Source organism: Osmia bicornis, chromosome 14 (genome assembly GCF_907164935.1).
Source record: "Osmia bicornis bicornis chromosome 14, iOsmBic2.1, whole genome shotgun sequence".
Classification (NCBI taxonomy): Eukaryota; Metazoa; Arthropoda; class Insecta; order Hymenoptera; family Megachilidae; genus Osmia; species Osmia bicornis.
In genome coordinates, this window is record NC_060229.1 from 7,083,561 (window position 1) to 7,100,065 (window position 16,505).

At 35.6% G+C, this 16,505-nt stretch overlaps 1 protein-coding gene across 4 annotated transcripts in view; it reads left to right on the forward strand.

Moving 5' to 3' along the window:
• Positions 1-16,505, forward strand: part of LOC114879379 — a 167,770-nt gene that overhangs the window by 51,010 nt on the left and 100,255 nt on the right. For 2 of the 4 annotated variants that reach the window (XM_046288683.1, XM_046288682.1), the window contains exon 4: positions 8,088-8,330. In XM_046288683.1, the coding sequence (XP_046144639.1) occupies positions 8,088-8,297 (210 nt within the window). In that variant the 3' untranslated portion in view covers positions 8,298-8,330. Of the gene's footprint in view, positions 1-8,087; positions 9,947-16,505 lie in introns of those variants that run through there. The other 2 variants (XM_046288680.1, XM_046288681.1) reach the window with 1 other exon arrangement.

Consider the following 16,505-nt stretch of genomic DNA (forward strand, 5'->3'; position numbering starts at 1 on the left):
GCATACTCCATAATTGATTTGTTGCTGTTACACAATTATTGACTATCTATGCAAGAGAGTAGAAGGTGCGTGCGACTACGAGGCGTCCCCAACAGGGAATTAGCAGGTGTCTACTGTAATTTTTCATTAGAAATAAGTACATCTTGTAATGCTGCCAGTAAAAGACTGCAACAAAATTTTACAATTAGTGAATTTTGTACCCGGCGATTTTGATAAATACAGTTTTATAATTTTTCATTTCATTAGATAAATAGATTCAAAATTTAATGTTTTAATCATATTATGTGTTAGAATATGGCACCATTATTAGTGTGTTAATAAAAAGATAAAATCATTTAGAACTTTAGAAAACACCAAGTTTTTACTCTTCAAGTATTTAATTGAAAAATGTTGTTTCCATAATTAACCGTTTCTTCGTTGCTGTTGGCGATATGAGGATTATAATAATAGTAATAATAAAGTAATAAACAATTGTTGGATATGATTTAAATGAAAGGAAGTTTTACGTATAGTTTTTAATGGTAATTCTCATAACTGTAAAGGTACAAAACGTTTATTGCGAACTCGTGTGTTTAATAAATGCGAAGTTTGAAATCATTATCACACCGAGTTCTTTAAGTAGGTCAAAATTTCCGATATTGAATTTTATATCATTATGACGGATTAATTTAAGCCATGTCAGGAAAGTATTTAAACAGGCCAACGTTCATAACAAATACGGATGTTTTCCTTTAAATGCAGTTTCATGTTTATTGTATACCCTCGATCAATAAATTCTAATTTAACGAAATCTTTAAATTGTCAGTAATATTGTTCAAAATATATTAATAATTATTAATAGCATTCGATTTTCGTAATTTATTGCTTTACAGATCTCATGCTTATTATTTATTTGTATTATTAACATTTAATTGCATAATTTGCAATTGACTTTATAGAAAGTTTATTTCTCATCTCGTGCAAAAGTGAAATAGCTTTCTCCAAAAGTTTGGATACATACATATACTAGTTAGAAAAAATCTCAAGTAGTTAGATACAAAAAGTATCAAAATAAATAACGGTACAGTAGAAATTGGATAAGCACCAGAAAATCGGGGAACAATCCGGGCATTTACGAAACGGAAGTGTAGATTTTTAATGATAGAAATGGCCCGGGCCGAGCCTTTGAATGCTGCCGAACTTAGAAAAAAACAGACAGCGGAAGAGAAAGAGGTCCGAGAATCAAAGCAACCGGAAACAGCATATCCGTGAGATAATCCTAATTTAACAACAAAACTTTTTTACTTTTTATTTTTGTTAAATGAAACTTTCACCAATGTGATTGTCAGATTTTACTGATTAAAATAGGATTAAACATGATATAATTTGAACTACATATATGGACGAAAAAACAATTCGCATTGGGGATGTTTCCTTGTACATACATAAAATAAGTAAATATGATCAAAATTATATCGTGTTTGGTCTTGTTTTAATCAGAAAAATCTCACAAATATTTACATTAGTAAAAGTTTCATTTAAAAAAAATAAAAAATAAAAACATTACATGGGTGTATTATTATTGTTTCACCGATATCGGTGCTTGGATCAGGTTAAACTATTCGCTCGCGAAGCATCCCGCAAGGGGTGTTCCGTACCGAGGAACACGTTTACGAGGATTTCGATGGACAGTTTATGACAATTTCGCGACGAAAGGCTATTTTTGAGTTTAAACGTTTTTAGTATTGCCAGCAATAGTAATTTACCTTTCTCGCACAATGGACTTGTTGTTAGAATTTTCAATTTTTGCTTCGTTCTCAATAGCTACAATTATGTCATAAACTCAGTCTTCCGAAGGATAAGTTCGAAAACGGTCAACTAGCGGTACTTGTCCTCCGAGGGTCAACCTGGAGAGAAAACCGCGGCGTTGCCGAACTTTCGAGGTCCTCGTGTACATCAGGTATCGCCTCACCCTCTCCTAGACAAAATCGCGTTAAGGGCGCAAGGAAGGGCGGATGCGATACCAAGGGACACGCTGATTGACAAATTAACTTTTCGCGTGAAAAACAATCAGCGTGTTTCCCTCGGACAGGAACATTCGAGAAGGCGGAAAACGACAAACGGAGCCTCATTCTCATTTTTACGTTTCGATCAGCGACAACGATGCGATCTGATACTCTACAATCGGTCAAGTATTCGTGACCGAGAAACAGCGGAAATTCAGACGTTTCAATTTTTAACTATTGTTTCAAAATTAATTTGGCGAAACAAAGCGTCGCGACGGACTGCTAGCCATCGAGGCTATTCTGAGATTTACGACCTCGGAAGGACGCGTGAAATCCGGCAATCGTTCGCGACGCAGGGACGAACAGCGCTCAGTACGTCGCCAAGTAGGATCCCCAAAGTGGTGGGATGGTTACCGAGCATTTATCCAATGCATCTCACCGGATGCTGATCCAACTTATGCTGTGTATGTATGTACATACATACATATTCAGTAAATCTGTAACATGCATGGCTATCTGGTGGCTTGCGAACCACAACCCTACTTTTCTATTTCTCTGAACCATAATGGCCGATGTAAGTATGTACTTACTTACTTACACGGCGCGAGAAACCTCGTTTCGTGAACACCGTTAGAAGCATCTCGAAACTTGTATACGTGAATGTTTTGACACGGTTTAAGACAACTCATATAGACAATTGTTTGTAACCCGTATTACACCTTTAATACTTAATTTCCTTTACAATCGCTTGAATTTCAAAGAAAATCTATTTACCTGAAAGGAAAACCTACTTATTTAAACGAAAACCTATCTTATTTTAATAAAACATAAATATGTACAAAATATATGCATGTACATGCATTTTAATCAGGAGGAAATTCCCTTCATATTTACAAAATTTCATAATTTTTCAAGTTTCCGGGTTCGGGATCATTCCTTCTTACATTTGTTAGCGATACTTTTTAAAATAATGGTATTTCTACCTTTTTAAATAACCCTTTTGAATATATTGAAGTTTCGAAAATTTCTTTTGCATCATTTTCTCCAGGGAAGCCTACTGTCACGCGACAGCTGCGTTCTAATTACCTATTTAGGCGAACTAATTAAAAAACTTACAAAATAAGTAATATAGACGCAATCACGAAATCTACCGAGAGAAATTTAACAATAGAATCTGCAGTGAACCACTGTTTCCTACATGACTGCCTGTACAATTCTAAACAAACAATCCAGCAAAAATGTTTACACCGTGTGCGGTGGGCTGAACTTTAGTTACAGTTATTGCATGTATGTTACATATTCGCAATTACAGTAACTACAGCGGAAATTCGTTTATACAGCACACTGCTCACTACATAGTGCTTTACCGCTTGCATCAAAGGGTATTTTAATATTAATACCCTTCGCAGTTGTATTTAATATTCCTTTGCTAGTGCAAAATATTTCACTAAAACATATTTATTAAGCATTGCAGTAATTGTGTATTATACTGTTCATAAAACAAAGGTTTTGGCGCCAATCAGTATTAAATCAAGTTGAACTTACAAAACTTTCAGTAACATTATAATTAAATCAAAGTTTCAGTTCGACGAAACAGTGAATAATTCCTTGGCTTCATTGAAGATGTTTCTGTACCGTATTTAATTAAGAAGTTATTGAATGCTGGTAAAAGTTTTAGATAACAATTCAATTCTTATAAAAGATAAAAAGGAATTGAAATATACATATATATTTATTAGCAGTACTAATATTAGCCTTGTATTTCTTTATTTGCTTTGAAATACCTTCTTTGTAGGATTTAGGGATTTGAAGCAGAAAAGGCATTCACAAAGAAGAAAGTACCTTAAGTAGTCTATATATTTTATTATTCAGTCTTCTCAACGTCCAGCATATCTTACTGATAAAAAAAATTATTTCTATCCTTTTCATACTTTATATATTATAAATATAATATAATCACTTTACTCTGAAATGATTTGAATTTATTTTGCAGCAAAACATTAGCTATTGAAATATAAATAACGATATAATGTTTGTAACTATAATTACAATTCTAATCGTTGTATTCATTATCGGTACCTTTTAAAATGAAATTGTACATTTAAGTTTAATTAAAAAGTCATGGTATTAAACTTCAACATGTTTAATCAAAAGTTCTAAATATTTAGCAGCATTGGCTAATGAAAATTCTTAAGTTAATGAAAAAAGTTTTAGCTTCAGTGTATTAAGCGTAGCAACGGTCAGCAGCTTTTAAAGTAACGTACCTACTATGAAGTTTTATTATGAGAAAATTTAACTAATGGTATCCTGATGTTTGCTGTTAACGGAGAAGGAGTAAATAACTTTTTTATTATCTATTTTATAGATAATATAGATTTTATAGAGGTCACCTTTCTGAATAACTTTTCTTTATAACTTATCTATTAAAAAGTTATTAATAAACATTTAATCTAATCTAATTCCAAATTGAAATGCTTTTATGTTAATTCTACATTTTAATATCAAAGTTGATGTATGCGCTTCATTCAAAACACCACACCGGTGTTGTCAGTGTTATCAGTTGGATTTGTTCGACCCTCACCAAGAACTGTAATGGGCTGATCTAGCTTGGTCAAGTTCAAGCATCTCCAACATCCTGATTCGTGATGTGGCGAACTGGACGAGCTGCTCAAACGTCGGGTAGTCCGTGGGTGTCTCGAGTGAGAACTCCCACGTCTCCCTTGTGGTGCGGTCCATCCGTCTGCACACCTGGTGCACTAACATGCAGTCGCCGAGCATGCTGGGATCGACAAGCTTGAGCATTGCACTTCGAGTTTCAATGGCAGTTGAGATGAGTTTGCTCAATGATTTGGAAGATTGATTTGGATTCATTGGCATCGACGTGAGCTTGTCCAGGTGAGCCTGAATGAGTTGTCTCTTGCTTCCGTATCGGTTCTTGAGCCGTTCAATAGCCGGTTGCAGTAAGGCGCCAGTGAGTGGGAGGTTTGAGATCATCCGAGCTGGCTCTCCTCGTAGACATCGCTTCAAGTAGTAAAACTTCTCCACATCCTCCAGATGTGATGCGTTCAAAATCATTGAGCTGAACAGCTCAAAGAAGGACAGCCAATCTGTGTAATTTCCGGTGAATTTTGGCAATCTGATGACCGGGAGCCGCGATTGAGCTACCTGTACATCAGTTTGTTGAGCCGGCAGCGTCGCATTCTCCTTTGCTATGAGTGTTTTCACTTCTGAGCACACCAGCTGCATCTGGAGGTAGCAGCGGTCATTAAAGTATGGGTGGTCCAGCATTGAGGAGGGCCACACTGCCTCAAAATGCGCATGTTCCTTATTAAAGGCTTGCTGCACCTCATCCACTTGCTGCTTGACGTCGTCGAGCTCTTCTCTGGAGAGGCGTCCAGAGCTGTCCCGGGTTGTGTCGAGCATCCTCTGCATCGTGCGGAGTCGACTCTTCTGACTTTTAACCTTGAGCTGCAGCTCAATCGGCAGTGTTTCTGGTGCGTTGGCTCGTGCCGCTGGCACCTCCATGATCTCCTGCGAGCTGTCTTGCATCTCACTGCATTTATCGGTCGTCTTCAATGATTGCGCCATTGTGTCGGTAACTGGACAGGTGAGCTGTACCTCCTTACCGACAGTTGGTGTTGAGTTGCGGCTATGGGCTTCTTGAGCGCCACCTGGTGAGTGACGTAAATGAGAGTTTAATTTGAACGTGAAAGAGACAAAGATGGTTGAAGAAAGAAAAACTGTTCCGAACACGAAACAAAGATTCATGAGGTGCACAATGATCAATTTGCGAAATTAACGAAAACCGAGTCTAGCAAGTGCGCAATCCGACTCGAAGGACCAAATGTTCGAGATTGGTGTTAATCTCGGGGGAATTGCACTAGTAATAAAACTTTCACTTGCAGATCGGTTTCGAAAATTTGATTTATTCAAGTCGTTGGTTATAAAATTCACAAGCTCGTGATTTGAACTGTCGCAAATTGATCTGTCATACAAAATAGTTACAATACAATGAGCAAAGTGCCATTAATTGTATTAATACGGTCCGCTGTAGTGTAGATGCCCGCGAGTGTGTGCTGGCGCGGCACGTGGTTGGCGATGCACGTGTTCGTTGAGTAAATAATGTAGTGCGCTATACCTGGTGAGATCTTGCTGGTCTGCACGGTGACTGAGGATCTTGCGATATGTCGAGCTGTGAGCTAGTGCACTTGATTAAGCTTTCTGTTGAACACTTCTTCACGATTTGATGTTTCACAAGACAATGCCGTCGGCGTGGGCCTTGTGCGTAAACGAGCGAGAAGACCCGTGATAGAGACTACAGATACAGGACATGCCTTTGTTCTCAAAGGATCGCGAATTTGTGCCTCGAGAACGAGCGCCATCTGTTCTATCCTAATATAAAAATGTGAAACACTTCGCACTACAGCTGTCTAACATGCGTTAACGGTAACAGAAGATTGCTTCGATACCAAGAATTGTACCCCTTTGCTTACTTTACTCTGAATAATCCTTGTAGCAGCAGTACTTGCAAGTATGTAAACTAAACTCGGCTAAAACTAGAGGTGTGCGAGTACTCGTAATTTACAAGCCGAGCTGAACTCGCTTCGATTGTTCGAGCCGAGTCGATCGCTTGAATTTGCCGAGCTACTCGAAATCGACGAACTGTTTGATATAAAAGCGAGCTACTCGAAAAAATCGAACTACTCGAATATTCGAGCCCTTGTGAAACTTCGATTTACTTGAAGATGAATTTTCAGTTCGAAAATGTTCGAATTACTCAAATATATTCGAGGAGATGTTTAACTTTCGAGTTACTCGTACAAATTCGAACTGTTCAAGTTACACGAATATTCATCTATTATTATTGGTAGAATCACCATCCATAGAAGTTGAAGAGAAAGAAGAGTATGTAGAACCAAAAAAAAAACAGTTGACTATTTCACGAGAGCTCGAATATTCGAATAGTTCGATTTTTTCGAGTAGCTCGCTTTTATATCAAACAGTTCGTCGATTTCGAGTAGCTCGGCAAATTCAAGCGATCGACGCGGCTCGACCGACCGATCATTGTTCGACTCGAAATTCGAGTACTGGAATAAATCGAGTACTCGCACACCTCTAGCTAAAACTAATATTATGACTGACAGAGACATCAAAAATATAATCAAAAACAATATCAACAACATTTGGAGTACACAATGGATAAACAGCAAAAAAAATTGCTCTGCATAATGCAAGGAAAAACACCCACGAACGCAGCCTAGCCTAATTTAATAGGAAAGACCAGATCTTAATAACAAGGTTTCGAATAGGACATACATTGCTCACGCACTACCTAATTTGCTCACCTAATTGCAACAAGTGCGGTCAAGCCGGACTCAAAGCACGCTCCTTGATTCAATAAAGTATCGCGGTCCAAGAAATAACAATTTTTATTAGCAATAATATACCTTGAATGAATTCCTCAAATATCGATTTATCATAAAAAAATAAGTTTTTCATAAATAAAATAAGTTTAATTATATTATTAAACATAAATTTAATTTAATTAATAGAAGTGTATGACCCTTATTCAAAATCTGACAGACACACAAAAGCCGTAACATAAGCACACTCAATGGAGCGTGCTAAAAACCACAAGACCAGAATGTGAACAGTGTTGGAATCCAATTACTGTGAATCACATATTAATAGATTGTCCAAAATTTCACAACTAATCTCGACAAGAAGACAATTGTCGAAATGTTAAGTATCTTTTCACAGTGCAAAAACGTAATCAAATTTATTGATTCCATTAACGTTAGACATTTATTGTTAACTGTGCAATGTAACCGTTAACTGTGTATTTATTGGATATATGTATGTGTGGTATGTAATAGTCGCTAATACCCAGGTAGGGGATGCGATTTAAAATAATAAAATTTAAATAAACCTTGTATACCAACGACTAGTTAAAAAACTTTTATCGTTATTAAATCTTTACGTGTTTTGCAAATAATACACACTCTTATTTGCCATGACCCTTCGATGTCTTAAACACAATGAATACCTAATAGCATCAGTATCATTCAACTACAAATAACAGGATAACTCCTTTGATTATAGGGATCAAACCAGATGCCAGTAATGATTTACATAGTCCTGGCAGGGCTGGCAGCGATGGCAAGCATCAGCATTGTTCTCATGTTCTACGTGCAGCGAAAGGCCATAAGACGCCAGCGTCAGAGCGTCGAGGAACCAGAAGTGGAGGGTCACGAGGAAGATAAATCGACCTTGTTGGGCAGTGAGAGTCAGGAAACCGAGGAGAAGGAGTAATCGTGATTCTACAACAGGGAAACCACGTAGCTCGTAAGACTCGCATATTTTTACAACACGCGCATCAGTTAGGTTAGGTACCTCGCGTCAAAGACCGAAGGGATGATTATGAAGGCGTTGGAAACACCGAATAACATTTGTTTGATCGAATACTAGAGGCATCAGTTATGGAATTGACAAATGATTATCATTGATTACATTTGCTTACACACTTATTGTTTTTTTATGAAATAATACAAGTTAAGATGGCATATACGTACACTTGACATTTCTCTTAGCTTTTAACGTGTAACGAGTAACACGATTATTACTTTTGATACAAAATGTTGTTAATAATTAAAGTTGGATATCGTTGACAATTTGCTTATTGCGATTCACGAGACTCTTAAGAAAAAAATTTTAATTCATATGATACGGAATTTAATAATCCTACGAGACAGTTATTAAAATAATTGAAGTCCAAGATCTCTCGTCTATAAGAATATTTGCAAAACTAGGGGGTCCTAGGCTAGGGACGCTCAGCAAGTAATAAGCAGGGCATGAGCGCTCGCCGATGCCCGGATTTGCACGCGAGCACTGTTACGGGCTCGAAGTACGCCCTTGTCTCGGACAAATTGTTGGGAGTGGTGGGGTACTTCCCATTCCCAAAGTTTCCCGAGGTCATGCAGCTGAATGCCTTTCACTTTTCAATCTGATTTACAACTCTCATGTGTCCACATCAAAGCATCGCGTATAGGACAAGGAACGCACTGGATGTCCGTGTAAACTTTACGATGTCACGTGATATCGTCTGCCCTTCGTAACACGTGCTCGTAGACCTATCGTCGCGATGATGCCCTCTCCCCGCCATGGATCGATAATCGCAGTAGTATAGGCAGCTATGCCCGTGACAAGTCCGACTGCACTCAGGCGGTCGTACGGTGACCTACCTGAGCGTGCCTGGCCTAGGCGAATAATCGACCTGATCTCTTGAATTGATAGTAAGCACGTTTTTGTGTCCCTTTAAATAGAATTTCTCGGCCACAAGGATTTTTTTTCTTTGCAAATACGACTGAAACGTATGGTGATATGATTAATATTTTATTTGGCACTTAGATTCTTTTGCACAATAATAATGATTTATAATTATATAAATGAGTGATGTTTCATTAAATAGGTGACAGATTTTCTTGAGAATTCATTTGTCATTCAAATTTGGGTGACATGACAATCAGTGTTAAAAATAATAAATTAGATGTGTTGACGCATCGTAGTCCGATCGATTTTCTACTAATAGTCTTTTGTCAAAAGTAATAGAACTATATTGTTTTTAATAACTTTATGAAAAAGGTATAAACCTATTATATGTTTTTTATTTGAAAATATCGATTTCCTCCTAACGAGAGTGCTTGAAACACTTCTGGTCGTTTAAATAATGTGGAATTTAATAACATTACTTTTCAATAATTTTTTGCATCGAAACAGCGTTCGTCCATATCGCTTGGTATTTTTATAAAATTGGATAGTTTACATATGCAATTAAATATTCTTATGCAGACCGAATAAGAGACATAATTTAGAGTAGAATATTTTCATGGAAATTAAATTTAAATTTTAGATGGGAAAAACTTTGAAAATTATGAAAAATGGAAATATTTATTAAAAATGTTGAAACTTTTAGTCCAATTGAAAAAAGAATTCAATTTGAATTTAATTTTATATTGTATATTATTTTCTTATTTTATACTCTGGTTTAAAAACTGAGAGATTTCATTTTAGTTGAATTTTATACTAGACGAAGGGTTAAGGGTCAACACGAGCAATGGCCTAAGTCCGAACCGATCTTGGTTACCTCATGCGAGGAAATTAAGAAACGCCGCAAGGTTCTCGTCTCTCCTGCATAGGAAGACAAGGAGATCGCAATATTCAAGACACGTTAATATAAAACGGCACTTCTGCGATTTAGTAATTCAAAAATTTTAAGGCAAAAAGGCAATATTTGATTTATTAGAGAACATGAATATTAATTTATATACATATCTATTTGATATAAATGATGAATTAGAGCTCGTCAAATTATTCAAAATTATACGAAATTGCTACACTCAACGTTAAATATCGCATTATAATGAAACGTGTTTTCTACATTATGTGACATTATACGTGACATAATCAATGAAAACTATTACACGTACCAAGCATGCGTTATTGTACGTTATCAGCAGTCATGTTCTACATCTGCATACTTTACAATATATTGGTTAATGTAAAATTTTTAATCGTTTATTACAAACGCGAAAAATCATAAATCAATTTTTTTGTGACGAAGAGGTAAGGGGGAAAAAGTTGATTGACATTTTATACTTTATGAATATAAGAAAATAGACTTTTAGAAATAAATGTTTAAGAAATGTTTGTGAATAATATTAATTTAAAATAGGAGTATGTAATTATAAGTGGAAATTCTTTATTTAAAAATATATGATCCTATTTATTTTAAAAACCAAGTTCAAGATTACACAAAATTTATTTGAAAATTGTTAAAAATAAGAAAGTTGTTCCTCAAGTATCACGAATTCTTTAAGTTATTATTATGCTCCACTTATTAATAGCTCTTCTGGTAATGTACACCAGTGTGTATGCAGTTCAGAGGTTAACAATTCCATATTTTAAAAGAATAAATTTCAAGAAGGCTTGAAATTATAATACTGATTTTAGCATTTAAAGTTGTTCATGAGTTTTGAAAATTTAAAAAGTTTTACAGGTTCAGATTTTTACAAAAATAACATTTTTAACATTTGACTAACAATTCATTTAGTTAAGATCATTAGAGCGTTATAAACATATCAATATTTTTTAAAAACTTTTCAATGGTATGTTATTAATTTTTTAGTAAATTAATAATAAAAAGTAAGTACACATATCAAAAGTCACTGAATTGTGTGTAAAAAAGAAACATAATTTTTGTACAGCTAAAGCTATACAAATTTTATATTATATAATATCTCTATTATTATAAAATTATTCCATAAATCAAATACAAAAATAAACAAAAAAATTATAACAATCCACTTATCTGAATACAAGTTAAATATGAAGTCAAATCAAAAAGATAATTATATAATAAATATTTATTATTTACAAAATTTAATTCTGAAAATCAAGTGCTCTCGTAAACTTGCATTTCAATTTTTCAATTACATTTTTTTTTCAAAGACAAAAGACTAATAAAAAATTATGAAATTCATCGATCTCGTTAGGTCTAAAGTAGGCATGGGCAGCTAGTAATAAACGGAGCCGGAGCGCTCCGAAGCTTGGCAGAGCTCTTATGCCGGCAGTACACGCTCGCCGAGGCGATTCGAACGCGAGATCTCCCGAGACGAGAGTCCCGAGACCCGAAATCCGAGAGCACTGTGTACACTGAGTCCCATCGAAGTTGGCGCACCTCACCTATCGGCTCACCGACGCGGCATATATGTGTTTGTGCGACAACTTCGATGGGACTCAGTGTACACTCAGTCCCATCGAAGTTGTCGCAGTGAAGTTGGCGCACTAACCCATTCACGCCGTGTCGGTGAGCCGATGGGCGAGGTGCCGACGACGCGACGTGAATGTGTTAGTGAATGTGTAGCCAACTTCACTGCGACAACTTCGATGGTACATACATATATTGATTAAGGACGGCAGATCATAGCCGTGATTTAACTATATTCACGACCGTAATCGTGATTTCTTTTATTTTGATTAATTCGGTTGATTAATTCTATAATATAAATTTAAAATTTATATTTCCTTTAGAAATATCTTAGACCATAAAGTGTTACAAACTATTATCTCGAAAAATATAGCAGCTATCGACCTAATTCTTTTTTTTTTAATTAAATGGTACAAAGTGCTTGATTGTGTGGTACACTCAGTCCCATCGAAGTTGTCGCAGTGAAGTTGGCGCGCTAACGCCGCCGCGGCGTGAATGCGTTAGCGCGCCAACTTCACTGCGACAACTTCGATGGGACTGAGTGTACACTCTCGCGAGGGCTACCCGTGTACACCTAGTGTCGGCTTCGCTTCCTTTAACTCGTCCTGAAAGCTCGCGCTAGGTCGAGCGCTCCGAGCACGAGGGGAGAGGACACGAGGCGAGGCGAGACCATCAAGTACATTCTCGTGCTCGCCTGGTCTCGGGTCCCCTCGGCGAGCGTGTACTGCCGGCATAAGCGTCTACTAAGTTGAGACTCGAGGTGTGAAACGCTCCCCCTACTCCTCACCTCGAACCCTCGTCTACTAGTAGTATGTAGTAGTAGTTTCTACTAGTAGTTGTAACCTAGAGAGCGAATAGCGAGAATGCGTGTGGGTCAACTGTATAAGTGTGGGTGTCTTAGCCTGGCCCATCTAGCTCCGACCAATCAGTAGGAGTCTCAACTTGTTAGTGGACGCGTACAATACTTACATGCTCGTGCTCGCCTGGTCTCGGGTCGCCTCGGCGAGCGTGTACTGCCGGCATAACAATAAGCGGAGCGCGAATCAAATTGAGCAGCGGAGAGTGTATCCCCACTCCGCCAGTATCTCGACATTACGCAGTCAAAGCATGCATGTGTGACGTTCTCTGTCGAACCCCACATATTCGCATCGCCATGACCGCCGCAGCACGATTTCCCCTACAACGCCTCCCTGCTGCCGCGAAAGAGCTAAGAAGTAGAGTGAATCGCGCTCCCAAACAGTGTCGATGTCAGACGCGCTCTTTTAGCTGGTTTCGTGCCCATGCCTGGCTAAAGTTTAAACTTTAAACCCTCTTTGCTGGGGGCCCTGCTATAAAGGCTCTCTGAATGAATTTTTTCTACTGTTGCTGTCCTTCTTTATGATTAAATGATATTTAATTTTATTCAAAACAAATCTAAATTTTTTAATTAAGTATATCAATCAAGGAGGCCCTCGGAAAGGTTTGATGGCCTTGGGGCCTCAGAAATCTTAATTCAATTCTGACCGGACTACATGACGTTTAACAATTTCAAAAAGTTGTAATCAATTTTGAATGAGCTTAATTGAAGTTGTCATAAAAGTTTTAAAAACAGCATTTCATAGAATATTTCTACGACAAAAGGCATCTTTTGATTAGCAGTATGTAAATATTTATTAATTGTTCTATTATAGTAAACTGCACGAAACTTGAATCATTAAATGTCAGAAAATTCCAATGGTTTTTCATAACCACGCATATTTTTGTACGTGTTAATAGATGTAGATTTATTGAAGAGTATCCAAATTTTTTGTTAGACGTATGAAAACTATAATAAATAAACGAAAAGAGAACTTGTGTTAATTTGGTGACTGTTTTGAGAAACAAGAAATAAATGTAAAAAAAATTGCTGAAAACAATAAAATCTATATTAATGTATTTATCCAATTTGTTATTAATTTTATTTTATTAACAGACAGTATAATGTCTTTATATAACAGTATAAAAAAAAAGAAAAGAATTTTTTTGTACCATTCATATTTAACCAATGACAGTATATTTCTATGAATCAATTGAAACAATTAAACTTATGAGATATTAAATAATTGTGTTCTCGATAATTCTCATTAACATGTTGGCTGTTATAGGATCAACCAACAGTATAATAAATTTTATAATACAATTACAATTACAAAGGAATATTATGAATTAGGATTTTGAAGCTTCCACCTCTTGGTTTATTATAATTAACGCTATTGAGGCTTGCGGCTGTAAGCCGTATTAAATAGGACAATATTCCCTGTTATATATAGAGTTAACACATGTCAATTTTGATGAAATTTTAGTATGATATTCAATAGTACACTCGCGATCAAATCAGGCTTCTCCAGGGCAAATACTGATGCTTCGGCTTTCCGCACTCCCTCAGACCCCCGTCTTTCTCTATAGGCATCGCCAAGGAGAACGACGATATAGGGGAGAAAGCCCCTTCTATAGAGGAATGAGGGGCGTCATGGCCACTGCGGGTAAATTGACTTGCAGGTAAAAATAGAAATTTTACAATCGGAAGAAAAATGAAGTCGATTACTTTTAATTTTTGTTCTCAACGTAAAGTGTTTATTAGCGTTCAAGCGGACCAGACCGACCTGTACCGAAGTCTACCCGTGTGTGCTGTACTCACGAAAATTTTATTTATGCAATTAGCGAGACGAAAAATCGATTCTACGAAATTGAGTGTCTCTCTCGCGTATGGCGTATACGTGCATGCTTTCCGTTGATTGTGTGAGTGCACGCATACAGGTCATGGCACAAGGAGTCTGTACCCACAGCGGTCGACATTGGTTTAGGAGATATAACAAATCAAAGTTTGACAATTTTTATGATTTTGCTTAGGTATTATAAATTGATATTAGGGACAGTCGCGTTTATGTACGTTGTAGGAGTCTGTTTATGACCTCTAAGTAACAAAGTTTTTATTTAAATTATTTAAAATATAGTTACATGGGTATTTTGTCAGCAATCGGGTTCACCGATTCCTCTCAGTTCGTTAAAAACTTTCAATATGCAACTACACGAATTTCTGAGTCTCTCTCATGTATAGTATAAAGTATAAAATGATCAAAATATTTACCCTTATTTCTTGGGTCCTTCGTTCCATGTTTTATAATTTATAATTTAAAATGTAAAATTTAAAATTTTTATAATTAATGTTTAGGTAGATTGAAATAGTTTATCATCAAAATGTAAAATTAACCCTTTAAGTGTTGTATTTAAGTGTGCACTCATATCTTTTAAATAATTCTACAATATGTTAAAATGATGAATTCTTGTTTCATTAAAATTTTATTAGCAAAACGTTTTTTTTTTTGTCTCCATGTCAAGGATATTCGACATAAACCTCAAAAAGATTAAAAATGATGTTTTATAAATTTCGTTACGATTCAATCAAAAACACAAAGGCAACAGCTTATTTAAATGTAAAATAATTATATTACACGACTGAAATAAGAAGAATAAAATCTTTTGTGTACACCTAATACATAAACATGCAACCTTTAAAGGGACATAAATGTCAATGATCACAGAGAATGTTAAATAGCAAAGGGTAGTCTCTTTAATTGGGACATGATATTTTCTAAACTTTCTATGATGTATATAATGCCCTTTTATGTCCGGTTGTAAAATGTTATGTACTTGTGTAAATATCACTAAACAGAGAATATTTTAATAGAGAACCCTTTGAAATCATCTCACAATAACACAAACACTATAAATTGATTTGAATAATATGAATTTTTGAAATTCATTTAAATATAATATTATGTTTGATTCACTTAATTTCTTGCGTTTTATATTTTTTACAGCTTGGGTTTTCAACTTAAAAATCTGAAATAGTTCTATAATAAGTGTCTTGTAAAGTAAATGTTTCTGATGTTTTAAACAATTTTTCATGTGGTAAGATGGGAGAAATTGAGCAGAAACGTGAAGTTTAATTTTTACCCTTTACTACTCCCCAGTCAAGAAGCAAAGTTGAAACTTGATACAAACTTTTTTTAAATATCGGAGACTTTCGTTATATTGCCGTCAATGGGACTATAAGAGCAGAAAAGTCAAGCTTCCGAGTTCTCATTTGAAAGCGGGAAGCGAGATAGAAATCTATCATTTTCATAGACTACGATGGTGGAAGGGTGGCAGTAGTATGCTTTAAAATGTGACTTATCGCAAGTCGAATTTGACTTCGGCTGCCACTTTTGACCATCTTATCCGACTTTACACTTTAACACGTTGAATACCGTGGGAGTTACTAGTGACCTATAGCAGATTAGATATATAATATTTGTGTAATTGAAAAAAAAAAAAAACAGTACAGAAATATCATTTTGATAACAAATTGAAAACTTAAAAATTTTCAATTTGAAAATTAACACTTCTTAATCTTCATAATATACCTAATTAGAGTTTCACTATGTCTTACAAAAAATGTTTATTTTTATCGCGACAGTTAACGTGTTAATAAATTTTTTTTATTTATTTTCTCATTGATATTGTCAAAATATAATATTTCACGTAGTTTACTTGCATAACATATCAAATGTTTTTGATTTTAGCACATTCGCAGAATACATTCAAGAAAGCGATGTTTATTTATAGAATATATGCTCGTTAATTTTAATTTAAAAAAAAAACAAGAAACATGTTTCATAAACAAATGTGTTTTTTGTTCTTAGCTCTTCGTTACCGTTTAATTCTAATGCAATTCTCTATCACATCAAATTAAT